At 56.5% G+C, this 13,727-nt stretch overlaps 1 protein-coding gene and 1 long non-coding RNA gene across 8 annotated transcripts in view; one reads left to right on the top strand and one right to left on the bottom strand.

Annotated features, from left to right (window-relative positions):
- The window catches only part of LAMB3 (laminin subunit beta 3), a 33,126-nt gene that overhangs the window by 15,484 nt on the left and 3,915 nt on the right, over window positions 1-13,727 (top strand). For 6 of the 7 annotated variants that reach the window (XM_030000262.2, XM_041119872.1, XM_030000256.2 and 3 more), the window contains 15 exons: window positions 2,430-2,544; window positions 2,701-2,774; window positions 3,248-3,430; window positions 3,837-3,900; window positions 4,239-4,414; window positions 5,112-5,235; window positions 5,643-5,831; window positions 5,927-6,082; window positions 6,681-6,877; window positions 7,785-7,896; window positions 8,351-8,723; window positions 9,219-9,379; window positions 10,451-10,659; window positions 11,634-11,837; window positions 12,532-12,676. In XM_030000262.2, coding sequence (XP_029856122.1) covers window positions 2,430-2,544; window positions 2,701-2,774; window positions 3,248-3,430; window positions 3,837-3,900; window positions 4,239-4,414; window positions 5,112-5,235; window positions 5,643-5,831; window positions 5,927-6,082; window positions 6,681-6,877; window positions 7,785-7,896; window positions 8,351-8,723; window positions 9,219-9,379; window positions 10,451-10,659; window positions 11,634-11,837; window positions 12,532-12,676 — 2,482 coding nt within the window. The remainder of the gene's footprint in view (window positions 1-2,429; window positions 2,545-2,700; window positions 2,775-3,247; window positions 3,431-3,836; window positions 3,901-4,238; window positions 4,415-5,111; window positions 5,236-5,642; window positions 5,832-5,926; window positions 6,083-6,680; window positions 6,878-7,784; window positions 7,897-8,350; window positions 8,724-9,218; window positions 9,380-10,450; window positions 10,660-11,633; window positions 11,838-12,531; window positions 12,677-13,727) is intronic. The other variant, XM_030000254.2, reaches the window with a different exon arrangement.
- Window positions 11,971-13,536, bottom strand: LOC115335075. The gene is made up of 3 exons (XR_003921349.1): window positions 13,228-13,536; window positions 12,798-12,901; window positions 11,971-12,691 (listed from the first exon to the last, which is right to left on the bottom strand). It is a non-coding gene; the product is annotated as an uncharacterized LOC115335075 (long non-coding RNA).

The raw sequence follows: 13,727 nt of genomic DNA on the forward strand, positions 1-13,727 counted from the left end.
GAGCCAGGGAAATTGCATGATTATATATTTTGAATTCTCTGTTTGCTTACTCTGCAATATTGTTATAAATATTGGAGTTAGCCAACTCCCGTTCTGGGATATTTATAGACAGAGAACATAAAGACTGTGGAAAATATTATGGAAACAGATCAGTTTAAAGTGAGGATCTCTCCTTAGTATCTGCCCAACTGCTGAAAGGTTCCCAGGTCCAGGGGCAGAGCAGAGTCAGGTCTGGGCTTTGTTAGGAACTAAAACCAACCCACGGTCGGAGCTCACCTCTGTCCGCTGCTGCCCGGCCACCTCGCTGCGTGCCGTCTGCTCCCGGGGGTCAGCACGGCCGCGGGCTGGGAGAACGCCGGGTGGCTTTGCGTCTGGTGTGGTACCAGTTAGTGCTTTCTGGTCAAGGCCAGCCTACTCCTTGTGTGGTTTTGTGTGAGAGCAACCAAAAAGGGAACTCTGGACAAAAATTTCCGTGAATTTTTCTTTATGTTTAAAAAAAAAAAAAAGCGTAGTTCTTATGAAGCCAAGTCACTTTTTGTAGAAATAAGAGACTTGGCTGGCTTAGATCAGCCTGTGTCAGGAGCAAGGCAATACGTGTAAACCATGAATTAATCTTTTAAAGGGGAAACCAGAAATCTTCATGCCACTGTGGCCACTGGCCACCACCTCCGGCTGCCTCTCCGAGGCCCAGATCTCTCCCGACGCCAGCACGTGTGTAGGGTCGTGCTTAGTGTTTGGGTTGGAATTGGCTCGTTTGTTTTAAGTATCAGACGTGGAGATTTTAGCACAGAGGTGGATATAAAGTGTTTCTTGTCACCCGATGTCTCTGCTCCGCCACTGAAAGTTGATCTCATCACTGGGGTCCCAAACATTCCCCTGCCTCTGGTGTCACCTTATGCCACCCCAGTGAGTGCCAGCCCTCGCAGCGGGGTATCTCGTTGCCTTCCCGGTGTCAGCTGTTAGGTCTTGTGCCAGACACGCTCCCCTCCTCTCCCCCAAACCCACTTTCCTCCCTGGACAACCTTTCCGAGCTGTCCTGCCCTGCACCGCCGAGGCCAGCGCCTGCCATTACTGGCAAGCCCTGTTCTCGATCTTCCCCAATTTCTCAGGCTTTGGGACGTGTCGGTGTGAAGCGTGTGTCCCACCGCTCCGTTTGGGAGGCTGCTTCACTGCTCAGGCCACTGACAACTTCAATTTCTAATTGAAATGTTTCACATCCCTTTTGAGACAGTGTTATCCCGTGGCTCGTACAGCTCTTCCTGCCTCGGTGCGCAGCCCCGGGAACTTTTTCGGAGAGCAGAATCTGCTCTCCCTCTCCATTTCACCAGGCTGGAGATGCCGAAAGCTTCGTTTTATGCCTTGAGTACCAGCTTTCCCCTCCCGGTGGCCTCTGCAGCCCCTTGTGTTCGCTCTGCTCCGAGCGTGGCCAGTACCGAGCGCTTTGGACGGGGCCTCCTCGTGTCCCCGGTGGGATGCTGCTGCGGGCTCTGTCACCATCTGCTATTTTAACATCCCGCTGGGACCTGCCCTTCCTCACCTTGGCCTCACCTGGGTGTCTCCCCGCTGTTTTGTGGTGGTCCTTGCCCAGCCTGCTTGCCCACCCCGTGCCTGCCTCTCCCCTTGGCCAGTGTCCGGACCTTGGCTGCTCCCATCTCTTGCTCAATCTCTTTGCTGCTGCTTTCTACACATTTCTGAGCCTGCTCCTGTGCCGCACGCACCCGGTGGCCCCATGTTAGTGGCTGCACGGACTGTTGCTTGGTTAATCAAAATTTGGGTATTTGTTTGCTCCTCAGGGACTCTGTTTTCTCCTGTCCCCACATTCCCCGTGCTACATCTCTGTTGCCTCTTGAATTACTTGCTCAAGTGAAGGGCTGAACTTTGAGCCACTCGACTTCCCGCCCGCTGACTTCTCACCCGCTGAGCTGTTTGCTCCACTCTGCTCCCAGGGGAGAGCGCAGGGGGGGCCGAGCATCACCCAGGGCTTTTGGGTGCGAGAGAAAGGCCTTTCTGTTCACCCAAACAAAGAGCCCCCTTGGCTCTGTGGAAAAGGCAAACTGGTCCTGAAAAGCTGCAAAGAGCTTTCTATCAAGTGTTGTCATGGTGGAAAACAGGGGGGTTGCTTAAAAAAGGCATTTTTGATGGTTTGCAAAAAATGTGTTTTAATCGAAAGCATTTTGGTTTTAGTTTTTGGTCCATAAAACCAGGAGCTGTGTTTTTTAACGGGGTATGAAGGGGACCACTTGAGTCCTGTGTATCATTAGCCTTACTGACCACGGTTCTTCAGGTCTCTCATAAACCAGTTTACTGATGCCATTTGTTCCTCGGTGAGTCCATGCTGCGCTCGGGCTCCTCACCTCCGGGGTCTGCAGCGGGGTCTTTCCCTCTGGCCGAGCCGGGCCGGTCACTTCCACCCACTCTTTCTCTTCCAGTGGAGCATGAAATGCTGCAGGTGCGACTCGCGTCTGCCGCACGCCTACAACGGCCACCGCGTGGAGAACGTCCTGTCCTCCGCCGGGCACTCGCGCTGGTGGCAGTCCCAGAACGGTGAGTACTACTGGGCGCGTTGGTTTGTCCCAGGACATTGAATTCAAGAGATTGGAAGGAAAGAAGGTAATAAATGGCTTGGCTCGGGCAGCTAGGCGTTTTATTTTCCTGAAGTCCGCAGTCTGCTCCTCTGAAGCTGCCTCTCTGTGCCCGCAGGCATCGAGCGCGTCTCTTTGCAGCTGGACCTGGACCAGACATTCCAGCTCGGCAGTGTCCTGCTTCACTTCAGGGTTCGTGTGCGGCATCTCTGCTCGCGAGGAGCTCACGGATGATGGTGGATGGGCCCCGCTGGCTCCCCACGAGATGTGGGGATCTCGATGCACAGCTCCCTTTGGGCTCCTGATAGCAAGCACGCCAGGGTCCTCATCCTTCCTTTTCCCCTGTTTTTCAGGGCCATTCCCATGGGCGTTTGGGAGGAGCAGAGCAGGGTGGTGGGTTCCCATCCCACAGATGTCTGCCAAAAAATGTCCTTGGTGCAGATGTGTGCTTTGCGGCTGCAGCAGGGCTGGCGGAGGGGGGGGGGGACGGACGGACCAAGAAGTTGTTGGTAACCTGCAGGGGAGGGGATCGCTCCGGCAGTCTGCGGAGACGTGAGCCGGGAGGGAGGAGGAGGAGGACGAGGAGGAGAGGCATCCCCAGGCCCCAGGCAGGAGCCGGCTGGGGTGTGCCGTGTTACAGATGTGCCTCTTTCCCTGCTCTGCAGTCGCCGCTGCCCGCTGCAATGCTGATCGAGCGCTCCACTGACTTCGGCAAGACCTGGGAGGTGTACCAGTACCTGGCCTCCGACTGCGCTGCCGCCTTCCCCCGTGTCCCCCGCGGCTCCCCTGAGAGCTGGCAGGACGCTCGGTGCCAGGCGCTGCAGGGGTACACTTTGCACGGGGGCAAGGTAGGATTTGTGGGGTTTTGTGGCAGGGACTCCCACACGTGCCCGTTCCCCCCGCTGTGACCCTGGGTTCGGGGCGCATGGCCTGCACAACGCTGAAGAAACATGTGGTGGCCTGGAAGTCTTTTACACGTATTATACCTGGCAAGGGATGGAGCCCGTGGACATCCAGGACTGCTGAGGGGAGTCCTCGGGAGGATTCCTGCTCCTCTGGGAGGAAAACCCTCGCTGCTTTGTGACAAGCGAGGTGTTATGTTGGTCTTCCTGCAAAATCCTCTGCAACTCTGAAGCCTTTTGGCTGCATTAAGTGATGTTCTGCAGAGGCAGGTCCAGAGCACACGCTGCCCAGAGCATAAGAAGAAAGCACCTTGTGTTTCCTGCTTTTTAACTTACCTTTTTTCCTTCTAAGGTGAAATTCAGTGTCCAAGACCTGGCGTCTACCATCACTACCTCTTACAGCCAGACCGTCGATAGTAAGTGACCGGTCTCTTTCATGTCTGAGAAAGGGAGAGGGGGATAACGCACCTCATGGTTCTTCCTACATGTGATGGAGAGCGCTGAGCTGGGGTCACCCCACGGGGGAGAGGAGGTCCTCGGCAAACAAGGCCTCGAGCTGCACATTAGACTGCTGCCCTGGTGCCTCCGAGGTGTCAAGGAGCAGCGTTTGGTCTTTGCTGATGACTCAGCTGCCGCTCTTCGTGCCGATGCCTCTGTCTCTTGCTCCGAGCCCTTCACGCGAATTGCAACGCGCTTCTGCAGCCGGTGCCTGGGTGCCTGCTGCCCCCTCACCCCTCTCCTTGGTCCCCAACAGAGCTGGGGCAGTTCACCAATCTGCGGATCAACTTCACCGAGCTCCCCCACGTCGCACGCCAGGGCTACCACTCGCCCAGCACCTTCTACGCCGTGACGGAGATGCGGGTGCTGGGGAGCTGCTTCTGCCATGGACATGCCGACCACTGTGCCCCTTCGGAAGATCCACAGGCCATGGTGAGCGTCGGGGTGAAGCGAAAAGCCTAAAGACAAGCTCTGTGCTATCAGGCTCCACCACATGCCCAGGAGTGCTCGTTGGGAGAACCTGACCGGGATGACCAGCGGTGGGGTGTGGGAGTCTTTCGCCTGGTCAGAGGCTGCTCGTAATGGGGGAAAAAACAATGCCCCAGTTTGCCTGCAGCAATGGGATGGTGGCTCTGCTACCCCCACGTAAACCCCTTTTTTGTGTCGGGAAGAAGGAGGAGGGGTTTTATAAGAGTTACGAAGTGGCTGTGGGAGGTCATGCTCTGGGGGGAACTGCTCCTGCCAGCACTGGGTCTCTCAGCTGGGTGGGGGGGACATGCTGAAGGTTTCAGCAGGCTCCTTCATGCCTAGGAAGATTTGCCAGTGCAGGTTGTTAGCTGTTGTGGGATTTTCTTGTCCCCAGCTTATGCTTGTCCGCTTTGCCTTGAGCGTGGTTGTCCTTGGGTAGGTGGTGGAGGTGGTGGGAATCTCCCTGCGGCTGCGAGTGAGGAGCAGCCTGTCCCTGGTGCTGCAGCAGCCCTGCCTGGGTGCTGGAGCTTCGTCTCTGCGCGGGGAAGGGGGGCTGTGCAGGGGTGGGAGCAGGCCAGGCGTGTGCCAGAAAGGCATCGGGAGGATGAAGCTCTGAACTGAGCAGCTACCATCCAGGAGGGGTAAAGCGTTGTCTCTGCAGCAGGTCCACGGGCACTGCGTGTGTCAGCACAACACCGCCGGTCCCAACTGCGATCGCTGCGCCGCTCTCTACAACGACCGGCCGTGGGCACCTGCAGAAGACAATGATCCCCACGAGTGCCAGAGTACGGCGAGTGCCTTTCCCCTCTCCTCTTCCTGAGGCCTTTCCTAAATCCTCCCCAGCCGTAAGCAACGGGAGCGGGAGCGAGCTCCGGAGACCTTTTGCTGGGACCCTTTGCGGGGCTGGATGTTAACAGGGGTGTCTGTGCAAAAGGCACCCCGACGCATTTGCACTCTGGGCTTTGCTCTGCGGGGCTGTGGCCAGGCGATGCTCCGGGCTTGTGAGCTGCACCAGTGCTCGGCCACGCTGTCCGACTGGGACCAGTTTCATGCTGGGGCGGTTGGCGGGTGTCACCATGTCACGCAGGGGCCTCGGGCACCCTCTAGTGCTGCAGCTGCCGCTGCCGGAGGGGTTTGCACGGTTGCAGCACTAGCTGGGCTGTTTTGTTGGGGGTTTTTTGTTGTTTTTTAGGGTGCAACTGCAACGGTCACTCGGCCTCATGCCACTTCGACCTGGAGCTGTACCGCGCCAGCGGAGGGGCGAGCGGGGGTGTCTGTGACCACTGCCAGCACAACACCGAAGGCAACAACTGTGAGCGCTGCAAAACAAACTATTTTCGCAACCAGCAGCAAGATCTCGCCCATCCCGAAGCCTGTCTGCGTGAGTGCCCAGCTACCCCCCCCGAAGCACCTTCCTTGGACCCCCCTGTCCGCCCCTCGCACCCCTCGGCAGTGCTGTTTCTTGCACGTTTCCAGCCTGCGAGTGCGACCCGGACGGCACCGTGCCGGGCTCCATCTGCGACCCGCTGACGGGGCGCTGCGTCTGCAAGGAGAACGTGCAGGGGGACCGCTGCCACCTCTGCAAGCCGGGGTTTGCCCAGCTGGCCAACGCCAACCCCATGGGGTGCCGCAGTGAGTACACCCGGAGACATCCGTGCTTCCCGGGGTGCTCCCACCCCAGCTCAGCGCTCAGCATCCTCAGTGGCTCTGAAAGGGACCTGGTTCCTGGTCAGCTTTGATTTGGGGTTTCCAAGCCAAAGGACTGTTTTGCAAAGGCTTCTAAAACCTCCTTGCTCAGGCTATGGCTTGTCTCAGGTATAAGTTTGGCAAAAAGCACAGGGAAAGCGGGGTCTGGGGTTGGGCTGTATCCCCTTCCCGAGTGCCTCCCCGGGTGTGCAGGGCTCGGGAAGCCGCAGGGGATGCAGGAGGCGATGCCATGCGGGCAAGCGGGGCTGTGCACAGCCGGGGCTCGGGTCGGCGTGGTGTGTGCGGCTGGGCTGGAGGGATGCTGAGGCCTCTCGGGCTGCCGAGCCCTGCTGCAGCGCTTGATGGGGCAGCGCGGTGTTAGAGCAGCGGCATGGGTCCCTTGTGCCGAGCTCAGGTATGAAGAGAGAGACAGGAGAACTCACCTTTGGGTGGCTGCAAGGTCTTTCTGTGGACCTGGCTTTGTGGGAAGCCAGGCTGGTGCTCTGCACCCGTTTTTAATATGACAAAACCCTCCCCATTTCAGGATGCACTTGCAACGCGCTGGGAACGCGGCAGGACATGCCCTGCGACGACGAGACGGGGAGGTGCTTCTGCTTGCCCAACGTGGTGGGGAACGACTGCGACCAGTGCGCGGCCGAGCACTGGGAGGTGGGGAGCGGCCAGGGCTGCCGGCCCTGTGGCTGCCACCCGCGCGGCTCCCGCAGCCCCCAGTGCAACCAGGTACCACCCAGCCCGCCCTGAGCATCCTCAGGGCAGATTCAGCATATTTCAGCAATATTTCTTTTTCATTTCCCTGACTTCTTTCGTGCATGCACCTGCAAGCTTGCTTGCTTTTTTCCTTTCCCAACTCTGCAAACGCTGCTGTGAGGGGCTGCTGGTGGCAGTGGCTGAGCTGCACAGCTGAGAGTGCCATGGGTCCCCTCTAGGCAGCACCAAGCCAGGGATCGCTCAGAGCATCGAAACCACCTTTTGCATGGCTCCATCATCCCATCCCATCCATGGGAGCCTCCACAAAAAGGGCCATGCATTCCCTATCGTGTCCTGCTCTTATTTTCCTTTTCCCATTTCCTAGAAAATGTGACAGACTACTCAGGAAAATGAATGAATGCAGTAATTATCAAGGCAAGATTAAGCCATTTTGAAAGGCCTGATATTTAGCAAGGAAGTCCTAATAAGAGATCTTCATACAGGCGAGGCAAGTTAATTATCCTCATTTGTCAACGAAAAGCATGTGTGTCACTTCAGGCTTAAGAGACAACTGGGAAAATTAAAGTTAAATGTGAAAAAAACTGAAAAAAACCACCCCATGACAAATTCTAAGAGCCAAAGATAGGTCCCAAACAAGCTCAGTGCAGGGAGGAGACCTGAGATCTCAAAGTGGCTGCTTGTGGGCGATTCCTTTGTCTTTGAAACAAAGCTTAAAACTCTGCTTTGCAATGCTTGGGCTGTTTGGAGACTGTTTGCATCACTGTGGCTGAGCCTGTAGCCTGTCACGAGCAGCATGGGCACGTCCTGGGGCACAGGCTGAGTAGAGAAGGTTGTCCGTGTGCTGGCTTTAGTGCTCAAGAGCAGTGGAAAAGGAAAGTGCCCAGAGCCGCATCTCCCTGATGTATTTCTCTTTCCTCAGTTCACAGGACAGTGTCCGTGCAGAGAAGGCTTCACGGGACGGACGTGCTCTGCCATGCAGCAGCAGGTTTGCCCAGACAGGCACTACGGAGATGTCCGGTCAGGGTGCACAGGTAGGAAGCATCTGTTTCATTTTGGCTTGGTGTTTCTTAGCACTGTGAAATCATGGGTTATCTGGGAAAGAGCACCTGGCCCATGTCCTGACATCAGCGTTTCCCTCACTATTTTGCAAGAGAAAACCCCTTTCTAGAACAGCCTCCCAGTTCACCTCCATCTCCAGGTATCCACCAGTCCCCTCCTAGCAGCCTTGGGTGAGCCCCTTGGCCATGCCGGTCTGGCCCTGCAGGGTCAGGGGCTGGGCAAGCGACTGGGCTTGGGGGCTTTTCATGTTCTTCTGCCTGTGCCACCTTCTTCCCAGATGCTGCAGGGGCTGGTGGGTGGGGTTGGACTTCAGATTGTGCTGGCATCCCATTAACAGGGTCTGATTTTGTATATATAAAAAAATGTATTCCCCCTGCCGTTTCGGTGGGCTTCATCTCTATATCTCTCCACCTTTCCATCGCCCAGAGTGCGACTGCGACTTCCAGGGCACGGAGGACGTGGGGTGCGACAAGACCACGGGCCAATGCTTCTGCCGCCCGGGCGTCACGGGTCCCCGCTGCGACCAGTGCCAGCGGGGCCACTGCAGCACCTACCCCGGCTGCGAGCTGTGCCACCCTTGCTTCCGCGCCTACGACGGGGACATCCAGCGCCTGCGCCTGCGCCAGGCTGGCCTCAGCAACTCCACCTCGCGGCTGCCCCTTGGGAGTGGGGGGTCCCGCTTCGGCCCCCGCCTCTCGCAGGCGGAGGGCAACGTGCAGCAGGCACAGGGCATCCTCGGCCGCTCTTCTGCCACAGACCAGAGCCTGGCCCAGGTGGGCAGCGTGCTCGCCGCGATCAGGTGAGGGATGGGTGCTGCTAATGGGGTGCGTCCCTTAGCTGGGAGGAGATGCTGGCTTTTTTCTGTGTGCTCACCCCGCTTGTCATATATGGGCCGCTTGCACGTGTTCTGCTTCGTTTCTGTACCTGAAAATCTCGCTCCGCTCACGAGGTGACCAGGGATGCAAGAGAACAGCGCTTCTGCGTGTGCCCGTCCTGTGCAAAATGTTGCAAAGGCAGGAGGCCGGTGGACAGTCTCCGGACAGTCGGCATCCTCAGGCCGTATTCAGCACGCGTGGGCTCGGCCCTGGAAGCTGGCCTGGTGCAGGAGAGCTGTAGCCCAGCCCCGCTCTCTGCCGCCTCTGCAAACCTGCGAGGCCATGGCGCGTCCTCGGCCGTCAGCTCTGCGGGCTCAGAAGTGCCTCTTCACCGGGTGCTGGACAGACGAGCCCTGCTCTCTGTCTGCAGGTGCTTTGCTCTCTACTTGAATTCACATTTTCTGCTTTTTCTCTCCCAGAGAGCAGGTCCAAGGCATGAATCCTGACCTTCGTTTTCTGGATGACACCGCCTCTCTATCGAGGGAGCTCGAAGCCCTCAACAGCAGCTTGCTTATCACTAACACCCAGTATCAGAGCAAGAAGACCCAGTTTGAAAGCAGCCGCAGCACGGATCTGTCAGGTACGGTGCTGCAGGTGTAATATCTCTTAATTTTCAGCCGTTAATTTATCTCAGCGTGACTGTGCCTGGTGGTTTCCCACTGGCCAGGTGGATGAGATGGAGTTTTTAACCTGCTGTCAGCTTAGGAACGGCAAATAGATCTTCCCTCCCCAATGAGAGGGAAGCTTTCCACCAAGCCTCTGGTCCGTGACCCAGGATTTCACACTATCGGGTTATTTGCTCCGGCGTTATTTGGACGGCTCACTCCATGGGCACTGTGTTCCCGTCTCCCGGCCAGCACAAACTCTGCTGCCGGGGCGCAGCGGGAGCGGTGGGAAGGGGGGAGCCCCGCTGGGAGCGTGTCACTGAACCCGGGAGGAAGCTGAGATAATGACGGTTGTGCACAGATGGAAGGGATGGAAGGGTGGGGAAGAGAGCCAGGCGGCTGTCAGGCGCTTGGAAGAGCTAATTAAGCCCTGTGATGATGCTGGTGGTAGGCTGCCATTATATCCCTGCTACAGCTAATTCTCTCCCGGTGTCTCATTGCTGCCTCCCCCTCCCCGCTGCAGCTCAGCCGGCCGGGGACGTGCGAGCCGCGGCGAGCGGCCGCTGCCCGGGCGGGTTCGCTCTGCACCTCGCTGTCCGAGCAGGGCTTCGAGCTCCGTGTCCTGACCGCTCTCCTCCTTCCAGGCTGGGCTGCAGGGGAATGGTGGGGCCTGCTCGGGAGCCAGGGAAAGGGCTCCGAAAGCCCTGTCCTGCGCTGCCAAAGCCCTTCTGGGCTGCACAGAGCAAAGCCCAGGATCAGCGCGTGCACGTCGTCTTGCTTTAGTTTTGTTTCAGTCTTTTAACCCCAAGCCAGAGTTCAGTCTTTCAGGAGAGGTCTGTAGCTCACTGAAGGAATGGCTGAAAGGCATTTGGAAATAAAAGGAGCTTTTTCGTTATGCCTTAGTGACTAATCACTCTGGCTGTGTCCTGCTCCTCTCTGTGCACACATCCATTTGCAGGGTATAGTCGATGCCTTCGTTTAGGTAGCTATGCTGCATTTATGAGTCACGGAGGCATTTGTGTCATTTATCGGTTTTATTCCTGCAGGAGCCTTCAAGACAATCAGATCTGCTTACCAGGCGTCCACCAATGCCAGCAGCCTCATTGCCGGCACCTCCGGGCTGCTGGCCGAGTCCCGGGAGAGCCGCAGGAACGCCGCGGGGCTGGAGGGGGGGCTTGCGGAGTCCACCTCCAAGCTGCTGACCCTGAAGGGCGAGATAGCCTCAGCTCCCAACCTGACCCCTGTCATAAATAAGGTGAAGATGCAAAGTGGTTTTCTGACTTCTCCACTGCGCGTATGTAGTTTTCAAGGGGGCCCTGCAGTGCTCAGGGAGGCAGAAGTCTCATCCTGCAGTCATGCATCTTTTCTCAGACAGTCTGGCATGGCAGGACAAAGTCTCTGTCCAGGGAGACTCATAAACAGCATCCAAGCAACCCGCTGCTTTGGGACATCAGTGGAGAATTGTCTGAGCATCCCCTGCCTGGGGATCACAGATATGGAAGTGTTGCCCACCACTCCCTCCCAGGGACGCGCTTTTTCCTCCAAGGACTCTCTCGGGTATCAGTTCTTGTATCTCAAAGACCCACTTAATTTCTGGATGAGGTTTCTCTTATTTCTCCTTCACTGCTTTGTTATTGCCATGGAGATCCATTTCGGTGTCTCCTAATGCACGGTTGCTGTGGAGACCACCAGCCTCCCCTCTCTGCTTTTCAGGGCACCAACACGTTCCCAAGCGACCAGCCTGTGCTGGTGCTTGCACTGGCTCTGGGTTTGCATGTGCCCCTGCTGCAGTGCGCTCTTTGGTGGGTGGTCACTCCAGAAGATGCCATGCAACTAAAATCACTGATGTCCAGGCAGGAGGGCAGGGTCTTCTCATCCCATTCTCTCTCCCAAAGCAAACCGCGACCTCGTGTTGCTGTCTCAGGTGTGGGCATTCAGCGCTGCTGTACACGCGCGGAGCTCTGGCTGCCCTTCTCTGACACGGTCACGGTCTCCAGTCATTTGGGCTGTGCCACGGGCATCGCCGTCAGCCCGTCGGGCAGGGCTGGCTCCATCCCTGTTCCCATGCAGAGCTTCTGCAGCGCGAGCGCGGCAAGTTCCCCGGCTCCCTTGGCGAGGGTCTGTCGAAACTTTGCCCCCCGCGACGCGCTGGTTTGCCTCCCCGAGGGCACCGAGGTCTCGCCAGCGAGGCGAGTGCCCTCGCTGCCCCGCTGCTCTCTCCCTCTCCAGATCTGCGGTGGCTTCCGAGCGGAGCCCTGCACGCCCGCCCGGTGCGAGGGGCTGCTCTGCCCGCGAGACAACAGTACTGCCTGCGGGGCCGGCCGGCCCTGCCGCGGCATCTTCCCGCTGTCGAGGGGGGCCCTCGCCGCGGCCGGGGAAGCCTCCAAGGAGTTCCGCAGCCTGAGCGCCCGGCTCGAGGAGACGGCGCAGCTGGTGAGTGCGGGCGGCGCTGCCCGTCCCACGGCCGAGCCCCACGCTCGGTCCTTTGGTGTCGAGCAGCGGAGCCTGCGGGGACGGCTGTGGGGAAGAGTGAGCTGTGAGAAATACCCAGTCTCAAACTCTGTTTGAGACTTGATCATTTGGGCAGCTTCAGAAATTCGGGAATTTTTGAGTGGGAGTGCTGCGTGCGTGGGTGCTGCCTCCCCCCAGCGCAGGAGCCACAGAGCTGGAGACACACGAGCGGCTCTGGAAATGTCACGAGGAAGCCTGACCTCCTCCTGGTTTGGGATTAGTATGGCAGAGGGGGTGGGGATGTAGAAACCTCTCTGATTCCGCAGGTGTATCTGCTCTAACATTTGATGCAGTCTATTAGAGGATGTTAGTGCTGTTGTGGCTTCTTTCTACGGCCTCTCGGGTGCTTGCAAAGATAAAGTGAATTTCCAAAGTAATTCAAAATCCATTTCAAATATATTTATAAAGCTAAACAGTACTGTCCTTCTTTGAGAGTTTCCTTTGCAAATCCAACCCTCAATCTTTAACATTTACAATCCTTTAAAGTGGCGGCATATTAAGAACGGGGAATAGCGTAATTTCAAAGTGCCTTGCCCCGTTCACTCAGAGTTGAGGTAGGGCTGCTGGGATTCCAGATCAAGAAGAAATGACTCCATCAGGATATTGTTGTTTGCAGATTAAAATGACGGAGACGTCTGCAAATCAGATTCAAAGCAATACTCGGCGGCTTGTGGACCAGATAAGCATAACGAGGACCCAGATAGAAGGAGATGTGCGGCGCATCCAGCAGTTCATCCAGCAAGTTCGAAACTTCTTGTCAGGTAGTGCTCTGCAAGCTGTAAAGTATGCGTATGCGGGTTGGTCTGTGCATGGAGAAAACTATTTTTCACAGTGATACTATGTATGAGAGTACAGTATAAGGGAGGCAGCTGAATAGCTCACCCCAGTTAAGCTCTCAAATATCCAGTTTATCTGCACATGGGTATTTATATAGCAGAGGTAACACACATCCTCTGAGGCAGCAAGGCAAGCTTGGACAATGTTTTCTGAAAAACAGAGAAGAAATTCCAGTAGTATACCAGCCTGTGACTTTGTCAGCAATTGCAGCTGACTTGCTCAGGCTTAACCGTGCTGTTCAGATTGACCCAAATTAATCCTGGCTGTTTTATTTGTGTCGGCTTCCCTGGGATGTCACGGGGGCAAACCCTGCCTGCTTCCTTACAGAGACATTTTGGGGTTGTCTGTGAGGTCCACGGGGCAGGAGGTACCACACGGCCGTGACCTGCTGTGCGTGGGGCTTCGTGGAGGGGTCTCCAACATCCCCCCAGCAACTGCTCTCAAATATTACCTCTAAAACAATGAACTGAATTACCGTTAAGTGGAAGGCTGTGAAGGAGGTGGTCTGTTTGTCTGTAGCATGGACAACAGCTTGCTTTGAGTCCCGCTCTCTGCCTCAGTGCCTTGTGCCGTCGCTCGAGGACAAACTCGTCCCCGCGGCTGGTGCTCTCCAAGGATTTGCGGTCGGCATTGACCCGATGCGCAGAAGTTTACCGGCAACACTCGCTGACCAGAGATAAACAAGACAACTCTTCTCTGGAGCAGACTATTAATCAGATGAGAATTCCTTGTTGTCCTATAAACCAATGGGATGACTTATTGTTCACAGACAGATTGTAATAACATAATGAGCCTCATGAGTATTAGCCGAATAAGAAAATCGGGTCATTTGGTGCTGCCTGGTGTTAATGATGAGTGAAGATATTTCTGAGCTAATCGCTGGGCTAATGCCTCTTGGGCTCTGCCTGCTTCTGATTCCTCAGGTTTATTAACTTTTATTTGTGAAATAAAAAAAGGCTTGTCTTGAAACACAAC

Source organism: Aquila chrysaetos, chromosome 24 (assembly GCF_900496995.4).
Source record: "Aquila chrysaetos chrysaetos chromosome 24, bAquChr1.4, whole genome shotgun sequence".
Classification (NCBI taxonomy): Eukaryota; Metazoa; Chordata; class Aves; order Accipitriformes; family Accipitridae; genus Aquila; species Aquila chrysaetos.